General features: G+C 44.3%; 1 protein-coding gene across 1 annotated transcript in view; it reads right to left on the reverse strand.

Annotated features, from left to right (window-relative positions):
• Positions 1–19,655, reverse strand: part of DNAH5 (dynein axonemal heavy chain 5) — a 4,235,244-nt gene that overhangs the window by 2,843,373 nt on the left and 1,372,216 nt on the right. Inside the window, exon 23 of the mRNA XM_069613779.1 lies at positions 12,285–12,486. Coding sequence (XP_069469880.1) covers positions 12,285–12,486 — 202 coding nt within the window. The remainder of the gene's footprint in view (positions 1–12,284; positions 12,487–19,655) is intronic.

The raw sequence follows: 19,655 nt of genomic DNA on the forward strand, positions 1-19,655 counted from the left end.
ATAAGAGCTCCCTGAGACTCGCTTGGGAGAATACCCTCAGGTTTCTCACATCTTGCAAACAGTTGCATATTTCTGAGGGAACTTACACTGACCGTGGCATGCTGTGCCAATACCTGTTTGCATGTGCTTGCAATGAACCTGCACATGTTGCACCTTTTGTGAGGGAAGCTTGCCGGGCCCTACCCATGTTGTCCGTGTACCCATTTGTTAGGAAAACATTTTATAGACTTGCCCATGCTGTACTTGTATCCACTTGTGATTGAAACATACACTGGCTTGTCCGCTCTATACCTGTACTTGGTTGTGAGAAGCACTTGCATTGACGTTTTTCTGAGGTACCTTCCACTTGACCATGCTGAACTGTTGGCAAGAGACATTTGCTCTAACTGTACCTGCTGTATTTGTGATGAAAGCTTGTAAATGTGTTAACTTTGAAGCACTGCTGCTAGACCAACTTATTGGTCCCTGTGAGGGAATCCGGGACTGCTGCTTTCCATTCTGGAACTGTTTGGGTGAATGATAGCTTGTAGTGAACTAAGGGGGAGGACAACAAGCTACCTTTGGATGTCCACACTGAAGGAAACAAGAATAGGTCTCAAACCATATGCGTGTACAGGCACACCATCCGTCTTAACAAATATAAAGAGATGGGAGGCTCAATTTTAACAAAAAAGATCTCTATATTTATTTTGTATAACTCGATCATAAAGCAGACCATTTGGTCACATTTGCAAATAACAACATATAAAAATATAAAAAAATAATAAAAAGAGCCAGTAAATCAACAATTTTAGTATTTGCATTCATTAACATAATAATATGTATCATAAGTGATGTTAGTAACACATAGGTGACTTGAAGCTAGCATATATATGATTGCTTAGATTTAAAGTCCCCAATTTGGTTGTGTCGACACGTAAGAATCCGTTTCCAGCCTAAACATTTATTTGGCAGACCGACTTGTCTTTGTTCTTGAACTAGTTAGTCATCTGTGAGGCTTTCCTCGGGACACATCAATCCTCTTATTAGAGGGTCTAGAGTGGCACAACTTCTATTGTAGATTGTCTCACAATATCTATAAAAACAGAGATATATATGTCAGTGTACACCAAAAGGACCTGGGCCTTTTTTTATTTTGTCAGAGTTATTTCACTGTATACAAACATTGTTTGAGGACATTTGTTTATCCTTTCAGTCTTTCAGTGGGCAACATACTATTTATTTACTATGAATTCACTGTCCAAGTGGTACAGCATTCAGACATTTCTTTAAACACAACACCATCTCCTTTTTAGAAGAATAAGGGGTGGGATTTACAATTTTCAATGGGCACCTTTGATTTTATTGCTAAATTAATTCTTGATATATCTACAGACCTTAATTCTGTATATAAGCAACATATAGTTTTCATACGTGGAGAAACGTGTGTGCACCCAAAATCCCACATACCCATTGTAATTCTTTATTGGTCATGGGTTCGTTCACTGATAAATACGGCATCTTTTGAATGGGCCGTTATTTTCAAAAGACTGTAGTTTCTTGGATGTGACTAAAATAAATAAAAAGGAGGCACATCACGATCTTTAGTTGTTCTAATATAATTGAAGATTACATGTACATTAATTATATTACAGGCACCGGATTACAAGTATATTGAGCAACCAACCTGGTACAGCAATAACTGTTAGTCTACAGGCGGAACCGGAATTGTAGTTTATATTGTGTGATCTCCAAACGAATATAAGATGAAACCAGCGTCTGATGGGCAACACAAGAGCAAAAACATACAGAGCCGTAGTTAGTCAGAAAGCTCTAAGGCCAGACGGAAAGGTAAAAACTCTTGCACATTTCAAAGGACTTACTTTGTAGTACAACAGTAATTCCCAAACGCTCATATTCCCGAAGGCACGGCGGGTGCCGTGGAGCAGCACTTTAACGATTGACCAACAGCGATCTGCGTTTTTCATCCGTTCAGCCTTATTTAGTGTTTTTGTGTTTGACGCTCACGTTTGTGCATGCGGTCACATGATCCATGCGTCAGCAAGGAGTACTCGTAAAAGAGATGCTGGCCACATTCCTAAGTGTCTACCATCTTGAAACGGACAGGATACATCCGAGGCGCATCCATATGGTGTGCTGGATGTAATTTGAAATTCTGTTAGAAATAAATTGTTGTGCACCAAACGGCTATAATGGTAAACAGCCCGTGGTGTGAATTGCACAATTAAATCAATGTATACCAGAGCCGGAGAGCAAAACGTTGTTTATATCTGTATGTTTTGTCCATCCTAGTGTACTGTTTTGTAGTGGTCATTTCTTTTTGTTTTTTCTTTTTGTGTCTGCCGGTTTAATAACAAAGAGGGGGTTATTTTCAAGGTTTTTGAAAGCCTTGCTTTTGATTTCGACAGATTATCTTTGTAATGAATTTGATGTTTACAGAGATGTTTCATCTCTCGAAGAATTTTGTTCTCGAAAGCTAGAATTTCAGGTGACACCATAGATTGTAATGGTGTAAAAGTCGAGGGGGATTTCTTGCCTGAACGGTTATCATCAGTGACTTTATTGATTTCTTTGTCATGGAAGAAATATTTGAGCCTGATGATACGAAAGAAGTTTCTCATTTCAATTTCAGTCTGGAAGGAGTTAGCCCTGCAGACAGGGACAAAAGATAAGCCTTTGCTTAATACAGATAATTCAGCAGCAGATAGTGTATGCGTACTTAAGTTAAAGATAGGATTTACCAGGGTTGCGGAGGAATCCACTGCAGAGTTCGCATTGGGTGGTGGTTCCATGGTCTGTTTTTTCCGCGGTTCCCTCATTGTTGAAAAAATTGGTGTTTTGGACCTCTTTGTGGTGTAGGAACCCCGTATACATCATAGATGCCTGGTCTAGATGCCTCTGTTTTAACCCAAGTTGCCAGGAGCAAACACAGCCAACGCTTTAATGTAAAAGCATGTTCTGATGTGGGCTCCGGTCCACAAAAAGAAAAAAAAAAGAAATGACCACTACAAAACAGTACACTAGGATGGACAAAACATACAGATATAAACAACGTTTTGTTCTCCGGCTCTGGTACACATTGATTTAATTGTGCAATTCACACCACGGGCTGTTTACCATTATAGCAGTTTGGTGCACAACAATGTATTTCTAACAGAATTTCCAATTACGTCCAGCGCACCATATAGATGCGCCTCGGATGTATCCTGCCGATTTCAAGATGGCAGACACTTAGGAACGTGGCCGGCGTCTTATTTACGAGTACTCCTTGTCGACGCATGGATCACGTGACCGCATGCACAAACGTGAGCGTCAAACACAAAAAAACAAAATAAGGCTGATGGGACGAAAAATGCAGATCGCTGTTGGTCAATCGTTCAAGTGCTTCTCCACGGCACCCGCCGTGCCTTCGGGAATATGAGCGTTTGGGAATTACCGCTGTACTACAAAGTAAGCCCTTCGAAATGTGCAAGAGTTTTTACCTTTCTGTCTGGCCTTAGAGCTTTGTGTCTAACTACGGCTCCGTATGTGTTTGCTCTTGTGTTGCCCATCAGATGCTGGTTTCATCTTATATTCGTTTGGGGACCACACAATATAAACTGCAATTCCGGTTCCGCCTGTAGACTAACAGTTACTGCTGTACCAGGTTGGTTGCTCAATATACTTGTAATCCGGTGCCTGTAATATAATTAATGTCCATGTCATCTTCAATTATATTAGAACAACTAAAGATCGTTATGTGCCTCCTTTTTATTTATTTTAGTCACATCCAAGAAACTACAGTCTTTTGAAAATAACGGCCCATTCAAAAGATGCTGTATTTATCAGTGAACGAACCCATGACCAATAAAGAATTACAATAGGTATGTGGGATTTTGGGTGCACACACGTTTCTCCATGTATGAAAACTATATGTTGCTTATATACAGAATTAAGGTCTGTAGATATATCAAGAATTAATTTAGCAATAAAATCAAAGGTGCCCATTGAAAATTGTAAATTTCACACCTTATTCTTCTAAAAAGGAGATGGTGTTGTGTTTAAAGAAATGTCTGAATGCTGTACCACTTGGACAGTGAATTCATAGTAAATAAATAGTATGTTGCCCACTGAAAGACTGAAAGGATAAACACATGTTCTCAAACAATTTTTGTATACAGTGAAATAACTCTGACAAAATTAAAAAAGGCCCAGGACCTTTTGGTGTACACTGACATATATATCTCTGTTTTTATAGATATTGTGAGACAATCAACAATAGAAGTTGTGCCACTCTAGACCCTCTAATAAGAGGATTGATGTGTCCTGAAGAAAGCCTCACAGACGACTAACTAGTTCAAGAACAAAGACAAGTCGGTCTGCCAAATAAATGTTGAGGCTGGAAATTGATTCTTTTGTGTCGACACAACTAAATTGGAGACTTTAAATCTAAGCAATCACATATATGCTAGATTCAAGTCACCTATGTGTTACTAACATCACTTATGATACATATTATGTAATGAATGCAAATACTAAAATGTTGATTTACTGTCTCTTTTTATTATTTTTTGATATTTTTATATGTTGTTGAGATTTGCAAATGTGACCAAATGGTCTGTTTTATGATCGAGTTATACAAAATAAATATATTAGATCATTTTTATTAAAATTGAGCCTCCCATCTCTTTATATTTGTTAAAAGACTGATGGTGTGCCTGTACACACATATGGTTTGAGACCTATTCTTGTTTCCTTCAGTGCGGACATCTAAAGGTAGCTTGTTGCCCTCCCCCTTAGTTCACTCTTTGTATCTAGTCCTTTGACAACAAGCCCCTATTGGAAAAAAAGAGGACACATGTTGTAAGCAGTCTGTTCACTGTTTGTTTCACTGATAGCTTGTAGTGTTGCTGACCATGATGCATCTGTCTGATGTGTGATGGAAGTTTTCCATCCTGTTCTTTGTGTGAGGGTCACTAGCCTGGTCAAAGAATTTTCACCAGGTGGATTCTCTGAAACACCAGATGGCGCTGTGGGTAGTGTGCTTCCTACTTGATTGATAGATTGTTTGTTTATTTGTATAGCACCTGTACACAATGTGTTTCAAAGCACTTTAAGGAGGGAGGGCACATGGGAGGAATACAGTGACATTCTTACAGGTCCTTGAAACATTACAGAATGTGAAAAATAACTATCTTAATCAGCCTGGCGACATTTCAGATGGTACAAGTGCAAGGAACAAATAAGGGAGGTGGGGCTGGGGGGAAATGAGACATAGCAAGCGGTTACATTACTATGCTTGATGACAGTTGTGCCGGAAAATTAACAGGAGGAGGGGGGTGCGAGGGGTATGGAGTGAGGGAGAAGGAGAAGAACACCACAAGCAATTAACATACTAGGTCTAACGACGATTCAGAGTAGTGCTGGAAGGGGAAGTCGGAGGAGAAAACAAGGAGGGGGGAGGGGTGAGAGGCAAACAAGCTGCTATCAAAGGTAACAGGACAAATGATAGAGTAAGTGCTAATGAGCAGTAACTGGGAGGGGAAAGGGAGAGTGGATGAGAAAGACAGGCAGCTACAATAACTATGCCTGACGGCAATTGAGGTAGTGCCGTAATTTAACAAGAGGGGGGGAGGGTGATGAGGAGGAGGAGAGGACAGGTGGATGAGAAAGACAGGCGGCTACATTTACTAAGCCTGACGGCAATAGAGGTAGTGCCGTAATTTAACAAGAGGGGGGGAGGGTGATGAGGAGGAGGAGAGGACAGGTGGATGAGAAAGACCGGCGGCTACAATTACTATGCCCGACGGCAATGGAGGTAGTGGCAAAATTTAACAAGAGGAGGGGTGGGGAGGAGGAGAAGGCAGGAGGATGAGAAAGACAGGTGGCTACAATTACTATGCCTGTCGGCAATTGAGGTAGTGCCGGAATTAGCAGGAGGAGGGGAGGGGAGGAGGGGAGGAGAGGAGGGATGAAGTTGAGGGGAGGATATAAAAGGTGACCAACGTATTAGGCCAGACAACCTTTCAGAGTAGTGCTGGAGGGGAGGGGTAGGAGAAGAACAAGAATAGGGGGTATACAGAGAGGCAGCTATCATACAGGTCAGGAGGTAAGCATGAAAAGCAAAGTGCTAGCGAAAGGAGAGGGGAGAAGGGGGTAACAACACACAATCAAGAGAGACCAAAGGGGGGGTGGGGGAACACATGACCATCACTGGGGGCACGGGGAGGGGAGGCAAGCACAACCATCATGGGTGGTAAGGATGGTGGGGGCGCACACAACCAGCAGGGGAGGAAGGGGGGGACGCACAAAACAAACATGGGGGAAGGGGGACACACACAACCATCAGGGAGGCAGGGGGGCGCGCACACAGCCATCTTGGGTGGGCAGGGGGGCAGGGGGGCACATAAGCCATCACAGAGGGCAGGGGGGCACACATACCATCACGGGGGCAGGGGGGCATACATACCATCGCGGAGGGCGAGGGGGGCACACAAGACATCACGGAGGGTAGGGGGGCATAGATACCATCACAGGGGCATGGTGGGCACACATATCATCATGGGGGGCAGGGGAGGCACACATACCATCACAGGGGGCACGGGGGCCACACAAGCCATCACGGAGGGCAGGTGGGCACAAATACCATCACGGGCGAGGGGGAGCACACAAACCATCACAGGGCAATGGGGGGCACACATACCATTACAGAGGGCAAGGGGGCACAAATACCATCATGGGGGCAGGGGGGCACATTAACCATCACAGGGGCAGGAGGGCACACATACCATCACGGAGGGCAAGGTGGGCACAAATACTATCATGGGGGCAGGGTGACACAATAACCATCATGAGGGCAGGAGGGCACACATACCATCAAGGAGGGCAAGGGGGGCACAAATATCATCACGGGGCAGGGGGCACACGTACCATCATGGGGGTGCAGAGGAAGCACATATACCATCACAGGGGCAGGGGGCACTAATACCATCACGGGGGGCAGGGGTGCAACACATACCATCACAGGGTGCAGGGGGGCAAGGGGAGCACACAAGCTATCACGGAGTGCAGGGGGCACAGATACCATCACAGGGAGCAGGGGGCACATAACATCACAGGGGCAGGGGAGGCACACAAACCATCACGGGGGGCAAGGGCGGTACAAATACCATCACGGGGAGAGGGGGGCATACAAACCATCACAGAGGGCAAGGAGGGTGCACATATCATCACGGAGGGCAAGGGGGCACAAATACCATCACATGGGGTAGGGAGGCACACATACAATCATGGGGGGCAGGGGGACACACATACCATCACAGAGGGCGGGGGCACACATACCATCGCAGAGGGCAAGGGGAGCACACATACCATCACAGAGGGCAAGGGGGGCACAAATACCATCACAGAGTATGGGGGGGTGCACATACCATCACGGGGAAGGGGGCACACATACCATCACAGAGGGCAAGGGGGGCACACATCATCATGGGGGCGGGAGGGCACACATACCATCACGGAGGGCAAGGGGGGCACAAATACCATCACAGGGGGCAGGGCGGCAAACATACAATCAGGGAGGGCAAGGGGGGCACAAATAGGATTACGGGGGTCAGGGGGCACACATACCATCACAGGGGTAGGGGGCACACAAGCCATCACGGAGGGCAGGGGGGCACAGATACCATCAGGGAGGGCAAGGGGGGCACACATACCATAACGGGGGGAGGGGGGCACACATACCATCACCGAAGGCAAGGGGGGCACACATACCATCACGGACACACATACCATCACAGGGGCAGGGGGGCACACAAGCCATCATGGAGGGCAGGGGGGCACAGATACCATCACAGGGGGCAGGGGGGAACACATACCATCACGGGGGGCACACAAACCATCACAGGGGGCAGGAGGGGCACACATACCATCACAGAGGGCAAGGAGGGCTAAATACCATCACAGGGGAGGGGGGGGCACACATAACATCATGGAGGGCAAGGGTGCACCCATACCATCACAGAGGGCAAGGGGGGCGCACATACCATCAAGGGTGACAGGGGGGGCACACATACCATCACAGGGGGCAGAGGGGCACACATACCATCACAAGGGACAGGGGGGCACACCTACCATCACAGGGGGCAGAGGGGCACACATACCATCATGGAGGGCAAGGGGGGCACACATACCATCACAGAGGTCAAGGGGGGCACAAATACCATCACGGCGGACAAGGGGGGCACACATACCATCATGGAGGGCAAAGGGGGGCACACAAACCATTACGGGGGGCAAGGGGGCACACAAGCCATCACGGAGAGCAGGGTGGCACAAATACCATCCCGGGGGAAAGGGGGCACACACACCATCACAGGGGGGAGGAGGGGCACACATACCATCACGGGGGGCAGGGGGCACACATACCATCAAGGAGGGCAAGGGGGGCCACAAATACCATCACATGGGCAGGGGGCACACATACCATCACATGGGGCAGGGGGAGCACTTATACCATCACAGGGGGCACTAATACCATCACGGGGGCAGGGGTGGCACACATACCATCAAGGGGTGCAGGGGGGCAAAGGGGGCACACAAGCCATCACGGAGTGCAGTGGGGCACAGATACCATCACAGGAAGCAGGGGGCACATAACATCACAGGGGCAGGGGGGGGCACACAAGCCATCATGGAGGGCAGGGGGTACAAATACCATCCCGGGGGCAGGGGGGGGCAAACACACCATCACGGGGGGCAGGAGGGGCACACATACCATCACGGAGGGCAAGGGGGTGGAAATACCATCACAGGGGTCAGGGGGGGTCACACATACCATCACAGGGGTTAGGGGGGCACACAAACCATCACGGAGGGCAAGGGCGGTGCACATATCATCACAGAGGGCAAGGGGCACAAATACCATCATCACGTGGGGCAGGGAGGCACACATACCATCACAGGGGCAGGGGGACACACATACCATCACAGGGGGCGGGGCACACATACCATCGCAGAGGGCAAGGGGAGCACACATACCATCACAGAGGGCAAGGGGTCACAAATACCATCACGGGGGACATGGGGGGCACACATACCATCATGGAGGGCAAGGGTGCACCCATACCATCACAGAGGGCAAGGGGGGCGCACATACCATCAAGGGTGACAGGGGGGGCACACATACCATCACAGGGGGCAGAGGGGCACACATACCATCACAAGGGACAGGGGGGCACACCTACCATCACAGGGGGCAGAGGGGCACACATACCATCATGGAGGGCAAGGGGGGCACACATACCATCACAGAGGTCAAGGGGGGCACAAATACCATCACGGCGGACAAGGGGAGAACACATACCATCACAGGGGCAGGGAGGGCACACATACCATCATGGAGGGCAAGGGGGCACGCAAACCATTACAGGGGGCACACAAGCCATCACGGAGAGCAGGGTGGCACAAATACCATCCCGGGGGAAAGGGGGCACACACACCATCACAGGGGGGAGGAGGGGCACACATACCATCACGGGGGGCAGGGGGCACACATACCATCAAGGAGGGCAAGGGGGGCCACAAATACCATCACATGGGCAGGGGGCACACATACCACCACATGGGGCGGGGGGAGCACTTATACCATCACAGGGGGCACTAATACCATCACGGGGGCAGGGGTGGCACACATACCATCAAGGGGCGCAGGGGGGCAAAGGGGGCACACAAGCCATCACGGAGTGCAGTAGGGCACAGATACCATCACAGGAAGCAGGGGGCACATAACATCACAGGGGCAGGGGGGGCACACAAGCCATCATGGATGGCAGGGGGTACAAATACCATCCCGGGGGCAGGGGGGGCAAACACACCATCACGGGGGGCAGGAGGGGCACACATACCATCACGGAGGGCAAGGGGGTGGAAATACCATCACAGGGGTCAGGGGGGTCACACATACCATCACAGGGGTTAGGGGGGCACACAAACCATCACGGAGGGCAAGGGCAGTGCACATATCATCACAGAGGGCAAGGGGCACAAATACCATCTTCACGTGGGGCAGGGAGGCACACATACCATCACAGGGGCAGGGGGACACACATACCATCACAGGGGGCGGGGCACACATACCATCGCAGAGGGCAAGGGGAGCACACATACCATCACAGAGGGCAAGGGGGCACAAATACCATCACAGGGTACGGGGGGTGCACATACCATCACGTGGGGAGGGGGGCACACATACCATCATGGAGGGCAAGAGGGGCATACATACCATCACAGGGGCAGGGGGGCACACATACCATCACAGAGGGCAAGGGGGCACACATACCATCGGAAAGGGCTAACAAAACTCAGTAAAACGTCCATGGCTTTTAAGGGCATTTGACTTACAAACTATCTAAAAGCAAAATAAAGAAATGTATTAAAAAATACAGGTAAAGAATTGTATATCCCGCTGTGAGGATTCCTCTCTTGCATTCTCTGTGCTTTGACAGATCCACTGAACCTGGGCAAGAAAATACAAGGGCAGCATAGGTCTGCATGCTTTATGCCAAAACGTGTATAATTTAACATGGAAAGGAAAAAATTGAGTATAAAGGGCTAATTTCAGCCCCCAAAACATTGAATGTGTCAAAAAAATTGAATGTGGAAAAGTTGGCAAAGTGCCAAGTTGTAGGCCCATAGGCAAATTTACTGTCATGGTAAAGGCATTTGAAAGTGGCTTGTTTTTTTCTGACCAAACCAGCTAAGCCTTGTGGTTCAGTCCTGCTCCCGAAATATTGACGAGAGATACACATTTTGAAAAATTGTCAAAGTGATAATTTTTAGTCCCATACGCAGACCTACTCTGCTAATGTGACTGCCTTACGTACGTTCCTTGCCTCATCTTACTCAGGAAGTCCAGCCGTGCGATTCTGCTAGGCTTTACTGCTCTGCTCCCCCAGCTCCTTCGTAGGAATGTAGCATCCGTCGGCCTCTCTGTTCTTCTATGGTCTGTGTGCTACCCTTTCGTGCAGCTATATATAGTATGGAGACTGCTCCATCAGGCCCACTTTAACCACCCCTATTTTCTCGCCAACCCATCCTTACTAGTGGGCGTTTTGGTCGTATCCTTACCAGCCAATTCTAACTTATGGTCATTTTTGTCTTAATATCTATTTTTGGTCAGTGTACCTTAATGGGAGCCTGTTTCTCTCGTAGAAAAATAACCCTGCACAACAATGTCTGTAATGCCCCCAAGAAGAGTGTCTTACCACACAGCATGCTTTTATCATCCCATCTGGAAACGATGCCCTAAACAGGAACCTCTTTTTCTCATAGAAAAACAATGATTTTGCAAACATGACCCAGCATATCTCGGACAACACCCATCTCATTATAATAACAGCAGCCAATCAGTATCTGCTTTATGAGACGGATTCCTGTGGGTAGGTCAGATTTACAATATAGCCAATCCTCTAAAATGCTGTTCACATGGATCTTGTATAATGGGAGATTTCCAACTAACGTTCCATGTTTCAAGGACGCGTTCTCTCAGAGTATATAAAGACTGTTTTAGAGTGCATTGTTCTGAAACCTCCGTATACAGTGAATTCTTTCCAAATTAACGCGTTTTGTTAAGAAAACAGATGATCAAGCTATTTTGATTTTTTAGGTAGTTTATTATAACAAAATGCACATATTTGCTCAGAGTGCAAATCTTAGAATGAATTTTATATGAGCATAACACACTGAGAAGTGTTTTCACATTACAAGGTCTAAAGAGCCAAACACATTATAAATGAAAAGATTGTATATCTTTGTGTGTGCTCAGCGTTTCCTGTATATTTTTTTTTAATTTTAAACTAAACAGAGCTTCAGTTATAACAATGCTTCCATGTGTCTTTTGCAGCAGACATGTATTTCAACACTATAAAATGCAATTGAAAATCTTCATATGTGTTTGTGGGTTATGTGCTGCAACTAAAAGGAGTGATAAACATAATGGTAACAAATTCACATTTGCTTGTGTCTGGGTTGCAGCTAAAATGTGTCTAATACAAAAGTAAAGAAGGCACATATGTTATTGGCTTAAATAGCTTGCCTTGTCTGTAAATAATGCAACACAGGCTTACACATAAGAAAAGCAACAGCACACTGATAATTTAAATAATTTTCAAACCATTTGACTGATACATCCATTGTCCTTCTGTAATATAATATTTTTGTTAATGTTGAGTGAAAAGATGGAGTCATAGATCAAATTAATATTGAGAACAAATAGACTGAAGGTAACTGCATCACGGTTTCCTTACCAGTATAAAGTGCTAGTGATCCCACACAGATGTACTCAGACTCTGAGCTAATCTGCAGGTCCAGATCGCGAAAATGTAGGATCTGAGATTCAAATTCAGACAATAAAGGGTTTCCAATGAGAAATTTCTCGATGACATCATCTCTCTCACTCTGCCAAATGTGGTGGTAACATTTGAACCTTTCCAGGGCAATGAGCACTTCCTAGACAATATAAAAGGAACATTGTTAAGTACTGTTTACATAAGGGAGTGAAAATGTAAAGGCAGGAAGGAATTTGGTGTAAACGGAGTAGTAATGCCTGTCGGATAGTAGGCTTTTAGTAAGAGCATCAAGGGTACAGTGATTATGCAGCGAGATTTGCATGTTGTACATCCCTGTTTGTTTCTCTGGCTATTTCCAGGTGAAGTTGCATTCAAATCAAAAGAAACTTTAAGCTGCTGTAGAAGAGAGGCTGTTAATGGAAAATCTATGCATTTAACACTTTGAGTGCTTGTTCTTATCATTAAATGGGCCAAATCAATGAAAACCGCATACCAGATGACTGATGGGTGGATACATGATAATTCTATTGCACAATAGACAAAACAAAACATCTCTTCTAGATGTGAGGAAGCAATGGGGTGAACAACGCTGCAATTAAAAAATATAAATAAATAAATATAAATATATATATATATATTCAGTAAAAATCTTTGTTAAAGGGACGTTATGGTTAAGTTGCGCTGCTAAAAACCTATGAAATTCAGTGAAAAAACTTTGTTAAAGGGACGTCATGGTTCAAAGTAAAACCGAAAAACGCCTGAAATTCGGCAGTTATGGTAACAGTCCGCGGACATGTGACGTGTTCGCTGATTGGACGGTGAGGGGCGTGGAGCGCATCAGATTTTCTGTGGTGCCCGCCATCTTGTATTCGCCGTCGACCGCGTACAGTGTGGTGAAACGTGGATAAAAAATTGTATTTAGTGCCGTGTGTTGGTGTTTAAGAGTGTTTGGGGAGGGTGGGGGAGTATGAGATAGGTTCAATGTTTTGTTTTTTTATGTGCTAGACGTTTTTGTTGCGTTCGATTTGTCCGTGGAGAACACGGCTGTTCTGACATTTTGTGGAAAATTCACAAAATGGGGGTGTTCTGAGGACGTTATTTGTATTGTGTGATTGCTTAGCTGTATGCAATGAGGGAATGACACAGAGTAAAGTGGACGCCGTCCGCGGACACCGCGGCTGTTCGTGAACAGGGCGTGCTACATCCGGGTTTTTCCAGGAAATCCAACATGGAAAGAAGACTGAACGGATCAGCCAATCAGATGTCAAGGTTGTGGATTTGTGTTGAAAGAGACTGTGTGTGGTGAAGATGGCAGAAGTAGAGAAAGTCAGGGTGTTGGTGCTTGGAGATATGTTTGTGTATGGTTTACAACAGTACGCTCAATGCAGGCATGTTGCAAAGAACTTTGATGTGAAAGGAGTGGAGGTGGTGTGGAGCACTGTGCCTGATTGCAATGTACAGGGAATTGTACAAGTTTGTGAGGATATGGCCACGATGATCAGTCCGCATGTGGTAGTTTTGCACTATGGTGCTTTCCATTTGGGCGACGTCAGTGCCCCTACTTTGTTGGCTGATTTGGAACGCTTGCTTCAAGCCGCAATGAAGATCCTTCCAAATGCGAAAGTAATATTTCTGGATTACTACCTAGGGCAATATGGGACAATAGTTCCGTTTTTTGTCCTCAGCAAAACATTACTAGGTGTGTCATCAATCGAACCGAGGCATGTGTGCCTTCATGCTTAGAGCTGGTATGTTCTTCTGTAATAATGAGAATATTGATGCCAGTAATGCTGTTAATTTTAAAGAAGATGGCATTTCTTTATCTTTTACGGGAAATGCCTTTCTATTTTGGAATGTAAGGGTTGCTTTGGAGAAGGTTATGTGAAGATTTTAGGAGTAAAGTAAGAATAAAAAACAAGACAAAAAATACAAAATAACAGGTGTCTGTCAAGTATGTGTAAAAAAAACAAAAAAAACGGCTCTTTTCAGAGCCAACTTCAAAGGGGAAATGGGGCACACTATTTAAATTTACATTCACCACGCTCAGATTTTCGATATGTCCGCGGACATGGCGGTAGTCCGCGGACATGAAAATCACTACGAGGGGGTTAGTATGTTCTATGTTACATGTTTATGAAGTCAGGGATATTATGGTTAAGTTGTGCTACTAAAAACCTATGAAATTCAGTGAAAAAACTTTGTCAAAGGGACGTTATGGTTAAGTTGCGCTACTAAAAACCTATGAAATTCAGTGAAAAAACTTTGTTAAAGGGACGTTATGGTTCAAAGTAAAACCGAAAAACCCCTGAAATTCGACAGTTATGGTAACATAAGCAACCATAACTTGCGCCACCGTGCACTGCTAACACTAACACCCAGGACATCAAAGATGACATCACAAATGTCTTTGATGACATCACTGATGACATCACATGTGCATTTACTTTTCATAAAAACTCTGTACAAGGGATTCTTATAATGCTGACCAAAAACTGTCAAGGATCATTGGGATAAATATCATGAGCTAATTAGCTAATTAGTGCATTAAGCAATGCATTGATATAAATAGCATTCTATTATGAAGTTCTATCCAGAATACTAAGCTACTCATGCAGAAACATAGGCAGTGTGTGCAGCATACATGATGAAGGTGCCATATTCATAATCTTGCCATGTTGAATACTGAAATAATAACTGCTTTCTTATTAGAGTTTTGCGTACTGTGAAACATGTAATAAGTAGATATTAAAACCCACTTAATACATAATTATTACAGACAAAACACAAAGAGACAACAACACATACAAATATGAGTATATACAGGGACAGTGAAGTAAACAAAAAAGCAGAAGTAGTAGCAGAAAGAGTTCATAACCTAACTGATTGTCTTTATGCAGAGAAACTATTGCTCTGTTTCAAAGCTGCTACTTACCATATGTATGTGTATCACATGATGTGACTGCACCCAAAGGAAAGGAGAGTGAGTATAATGTATACAAATATGAGCATATACAGGGAAGGTAGAGTAATAAAAATAAAACTATGAGAAAGTGCTGATAACCCTAATGATTATCTTCATGCAAAGAAAGGATTGCTCTCTTTTAAGCCTGTGTCTTCCGCTATGTATATGTTTCATATGATGTGACTTGACCCTAAGTCTACAAATATAGTACCTTTTCAATTTTTACTTCCTGACTGTTACTGAAGAAAACTATGTGGCTTCGATATGTCAGTAAAGGATAAAAACGGAGAGCTAGCCATGTGATGTCATCAGTGATGTCATCAATGACATTTGTGATGTCATCTTTGATGTCCTGGGTGTTAGTGTTAGCAGTGCACGGTGGCGCGAGTTATGGTTGCTTATGTTACCATAACTGCCGAATTTCAGGGGTTTTTCGGTTTTACTTTGAACCATAAAGTCCCTTTAACAAAGTTTTTTCACTGAATTTCATAGGTTTTTAGTAGCGCAACTTAACCATAACGTCCCTTTAACAAAGTTTTTTCACTGAATTTCATAGGTTTTTAGTAGCACAACTTAAAGATAATATCCCTGACTTCATATACATGTAACATAGAACATACTAACCCCCTCGTAGTGATTTTCATGTCTGCGGACTACCGCCATGTCCGCAGACATATCGAAAATCTGAGCGTGGTGAATGTAAATTTAAATAGTGTACCCCATTTCCCCTTTGAAGTTGGCTCTGAAAAGAGACGTTTTTTTTTGTTTTTTTTACAGATGCTTGACAGACACCTGTTATTTTGTATTTTTTTTCTTGTTTTTTTTTCTTACTTTACTCCTAAAATCTTCACATAACCTTCTCCAAAGCAACCCTTACATTCCAAAATAGAAAGGCATTTCCCGTAAAAGATAAAGAAATGCCATCTTCTTTAAAATTAACAGCATTACTGGCATCAATATTCTCATTATTACAGAAGAACATACCAGCTCTAAGCATGAAAGCACACATGCCTCAGTTGATGACACACCTAGCAATGTTTTGCTGAGGACAAAAAACTGAACTATTGTCCCATATTGCCCTAGGTAGTAATCCAGAAAAAAATATTTTCTTATTTGGAAGGATCTTCATTACGGCTTGAACCAAGCGTTCCAAATCAGCCAACAAAGTAGGGGCACTGACGTTGCCCAAATGGAAAGCACCATAGTGCAAAACTACCACATGCGGACTGTTCATCATGGCCATATCCTCACACACTTGTACAATTCCCTGTACATTGCAATTAGGCACAGTGCTTCACACCACCTCCACTCCTTGCACATCAAAGTTCTTTGCAACATGCCTGCATTGAGCGTACTGTTGTAAACCATACACAAACATATCTCCAAGCACCAACACCCTGACTTTCTCTACTTCTGCCATCTTCACCACACACAGTCTCTTTCAACACAAATCCACAACCTCGACATCTGATTGGCTGATCCGTACAGTCTTCTTTCCATGTTGGATTTCCTGGAAAAACCCGGATGTAGCACGCCCTGTCCACGAACAGCAGCGGTGTCCACGGACGGCGTCCACTTTACCCTCTGTGTCATTCCCTCATTGCATACAGCTAAGCAATCACACAATACGAATAACGTCCTCAGAACACCCCCATTTTGTGAATTTTCGAACATTTCAGGACAATTATCATTTCATTATTCAACATATTAACATTACAAATATTATACTTTCATCTTGTACTCTGCACACAATGCTATGTTTCTCCATTAGTAGCTCAGTATACTAGATAGAATCCCATAATACAATTTATATCAATGCATCGTTCAAAGCACTAATAAGGGTATGATATTTATTGCAATATCCTTGACACTTTTTTCGCAACATTATAATAAAAATCCCTAGTACACAAATTCCATGAAAAGTACATACACATGTGATGTCATCAGTGATTTCATCAATGACATTTGCGATGTCATCTTTGATGTCCTGGGTGTTAGTCTTAGCAGTGCACGGTGGTGGCGCGAGTTATTTTTCATAGCTTACCATAACTTGTGATTTTCAGGGGTCTTTCGGCTGTACTTAGAACCATAACGTCCCTTAAACAAACTATTTTTTTTAATATCACGCAAACAATATACAAACATGGCGTGCAAAAACCAACTTCTCACAGATGGCTTTACACAGAATGTTGCAAAGTAAGGATTTATGCTCGTTCACAGTGAAGGTCAGCTGCTTGCATTTTTTTCTCGGGCCCCGGAGAGGCTCACGAAGCGGACTATAAGGTTTTATTGTGTTTTGACCTGGACAGACAGAGATTGTGATGAAAACCTTCTCTTGAAGGAGTGTTGCTAAAACATAAGAGAAGATAAGGATGAAATTTCTGAAACGAAACCACTTTTATATATTATATCACTATGCGAAAGATTGTTCGCACACGCGGAGTCGTATTTTGGGACTGCACTACTCGTAGACAATGGAAATTGCAATTGTGCTGTAAGTAACCCTTTAGATTATTTTATACCAAATATAATTACAATAGCGTAGCATTAAAGACTGCTCAAGTTGAACTTGTTTGTTGAAAGTGGCATAATGTTTTCTACCGCGCACTATCACCGCCGAATTGATCCCCTGTCGTTTAGAGGGCTCTGAAAAAGGCAGACGACACAGGGTGGGTTAATAGAAATAATTTAACCGGTCTATAGGCGGTCAAGCGCTCTACTCGCTGTGCCACTTCACTGTAGCCTGTCAAGTGGCACAGCGAGTACAACGCTCGCTTTGACATCCGTGCACAGCTTGCAAACGCAAGTTCGAATCTCGGCAAGGCCAAACTCAGCCTTTCATCCTTCCGTGGTCGATAAATGAGCACCACACACCGTGGTTAATAATAAGCACCGCTTAGATACCTCACGGTTCTTAGTGCTATATGAATGGGAAAATATTATTATTTTATTATTAACATACTCCGTTGCACTATCTTCGATAGCAAATAGTTTCACGCCCTAATAAAAATAAAATGATGATTTTTAATGAAGATCGGCTGGTAAGGCTAATTTATGTTTTTTAAAACAGGTATGTGGCCCCATTTTGCCTATGTCACGATTTACAGACTCCAGCGGATGGGGTCTTCAACTGCCAGGTGCAGGTCCAAATATGCAACTTCATGACCCTCACCATTTTATGGGACAATCGCCAAGGACCAATATGCCCATACGCAGTACTAGCGGCTACAAACAACATACCAACCAATAGGGTGGTCTAATGACTCGTTGTTGGAGCAACCTTCCGATTATCAGAGCAACCATTTACTGCTTTTATCATAAACCAACAGCCTATCTACCGCAAAGGAACAACGTGTGGCTCAAAATAAACTTTTGCTGATCGACAGCAGAGACAATAGCAAATCGCTGAATATTCACTAAACATTTCATGTGAAATAAATGTACTTTACCAAATGTACAATCCTGCTGTTTACTTTTAAACCACAGTTTCATATTCCGAATTGTGGCAAACTGAGTTGTAAGCTGATCTAACACCCTCTGTACCGCAAAGGAACATCGCGTGCCTCAACATGAACTTTTGCGGATCGACAACAAAGACAAAATAATTGCTGAATATTCTCTAAACATTTGATGTCAAATAAATTTACTTTCCAAAATTTACAATCTTGCTGTTTGCTTTTAAATCACTGTTTCATATTCCGAATTGTGGCGCGCTGTGTTGTGACATAATATGTGTTGTCTTCCGGGTTCTGTGTAAAGTCACTTAGGACTGCAGAGGACTGGGCGCGTTTGATGACGCACCCTGTAACGTCACGGAGAGAGGCGGGGAATATGAATGCTTTGATAATATCAGGCTTAGGGGCGGGAGATATGATTTAGTGTCGCAAAAGCAAGTCAGCCAGGTCAATAGAACCAGTCATAGGATTATCACATAATGTCGGCGCAAACCAGCCGGATTTATCGTTTCTTTAGTGGACAAAAAGTCGGTTGACGCCCATAGGAAATTGTACTATTAGCGGACAAAAGGAGTGGTCTTAAAACACTTTCACCCTGACAATGAACAATACAAACAACGTTTTCAGAACACCCCCATTTTGTGTAATTGCAACCATTTCGGGACACCGCGAGTGTTCTTAGAACACATTCAACTAGACAGATTACAATACGGATAGCGTCCTGAGGACACCCCCAGTTTGTGTATTTACGAACAATTAAGTACACCGTGAGTGTTCATAGCTCATTTTTACCTTCCTTGCGAACAAAAATGACACATACTCCGTCCTCTAAACACCCCACCATTTAGTTTATTTACAAAATGTCAGAACAGCCGTGTTCTCCACGGACAAATCGAACGCAACAAAAACGTC

Source organism: Ambystoma mexicanum, chromosome 5p (genome assembly GCF_040938575.1).
Source record: "Ambystoma mexicanum isolate Mex_15411 chromosome 5p, UKY_AmexF1_1, whole genome shotgun sequence".
In the NCBI taxonomy this organism is placed as follows: Eukaryota; Metazoa; Chordata; class Amphibia; order Caudata; family Ambystomatidae; genus Ambystoma; species Ambystoma mexicanum.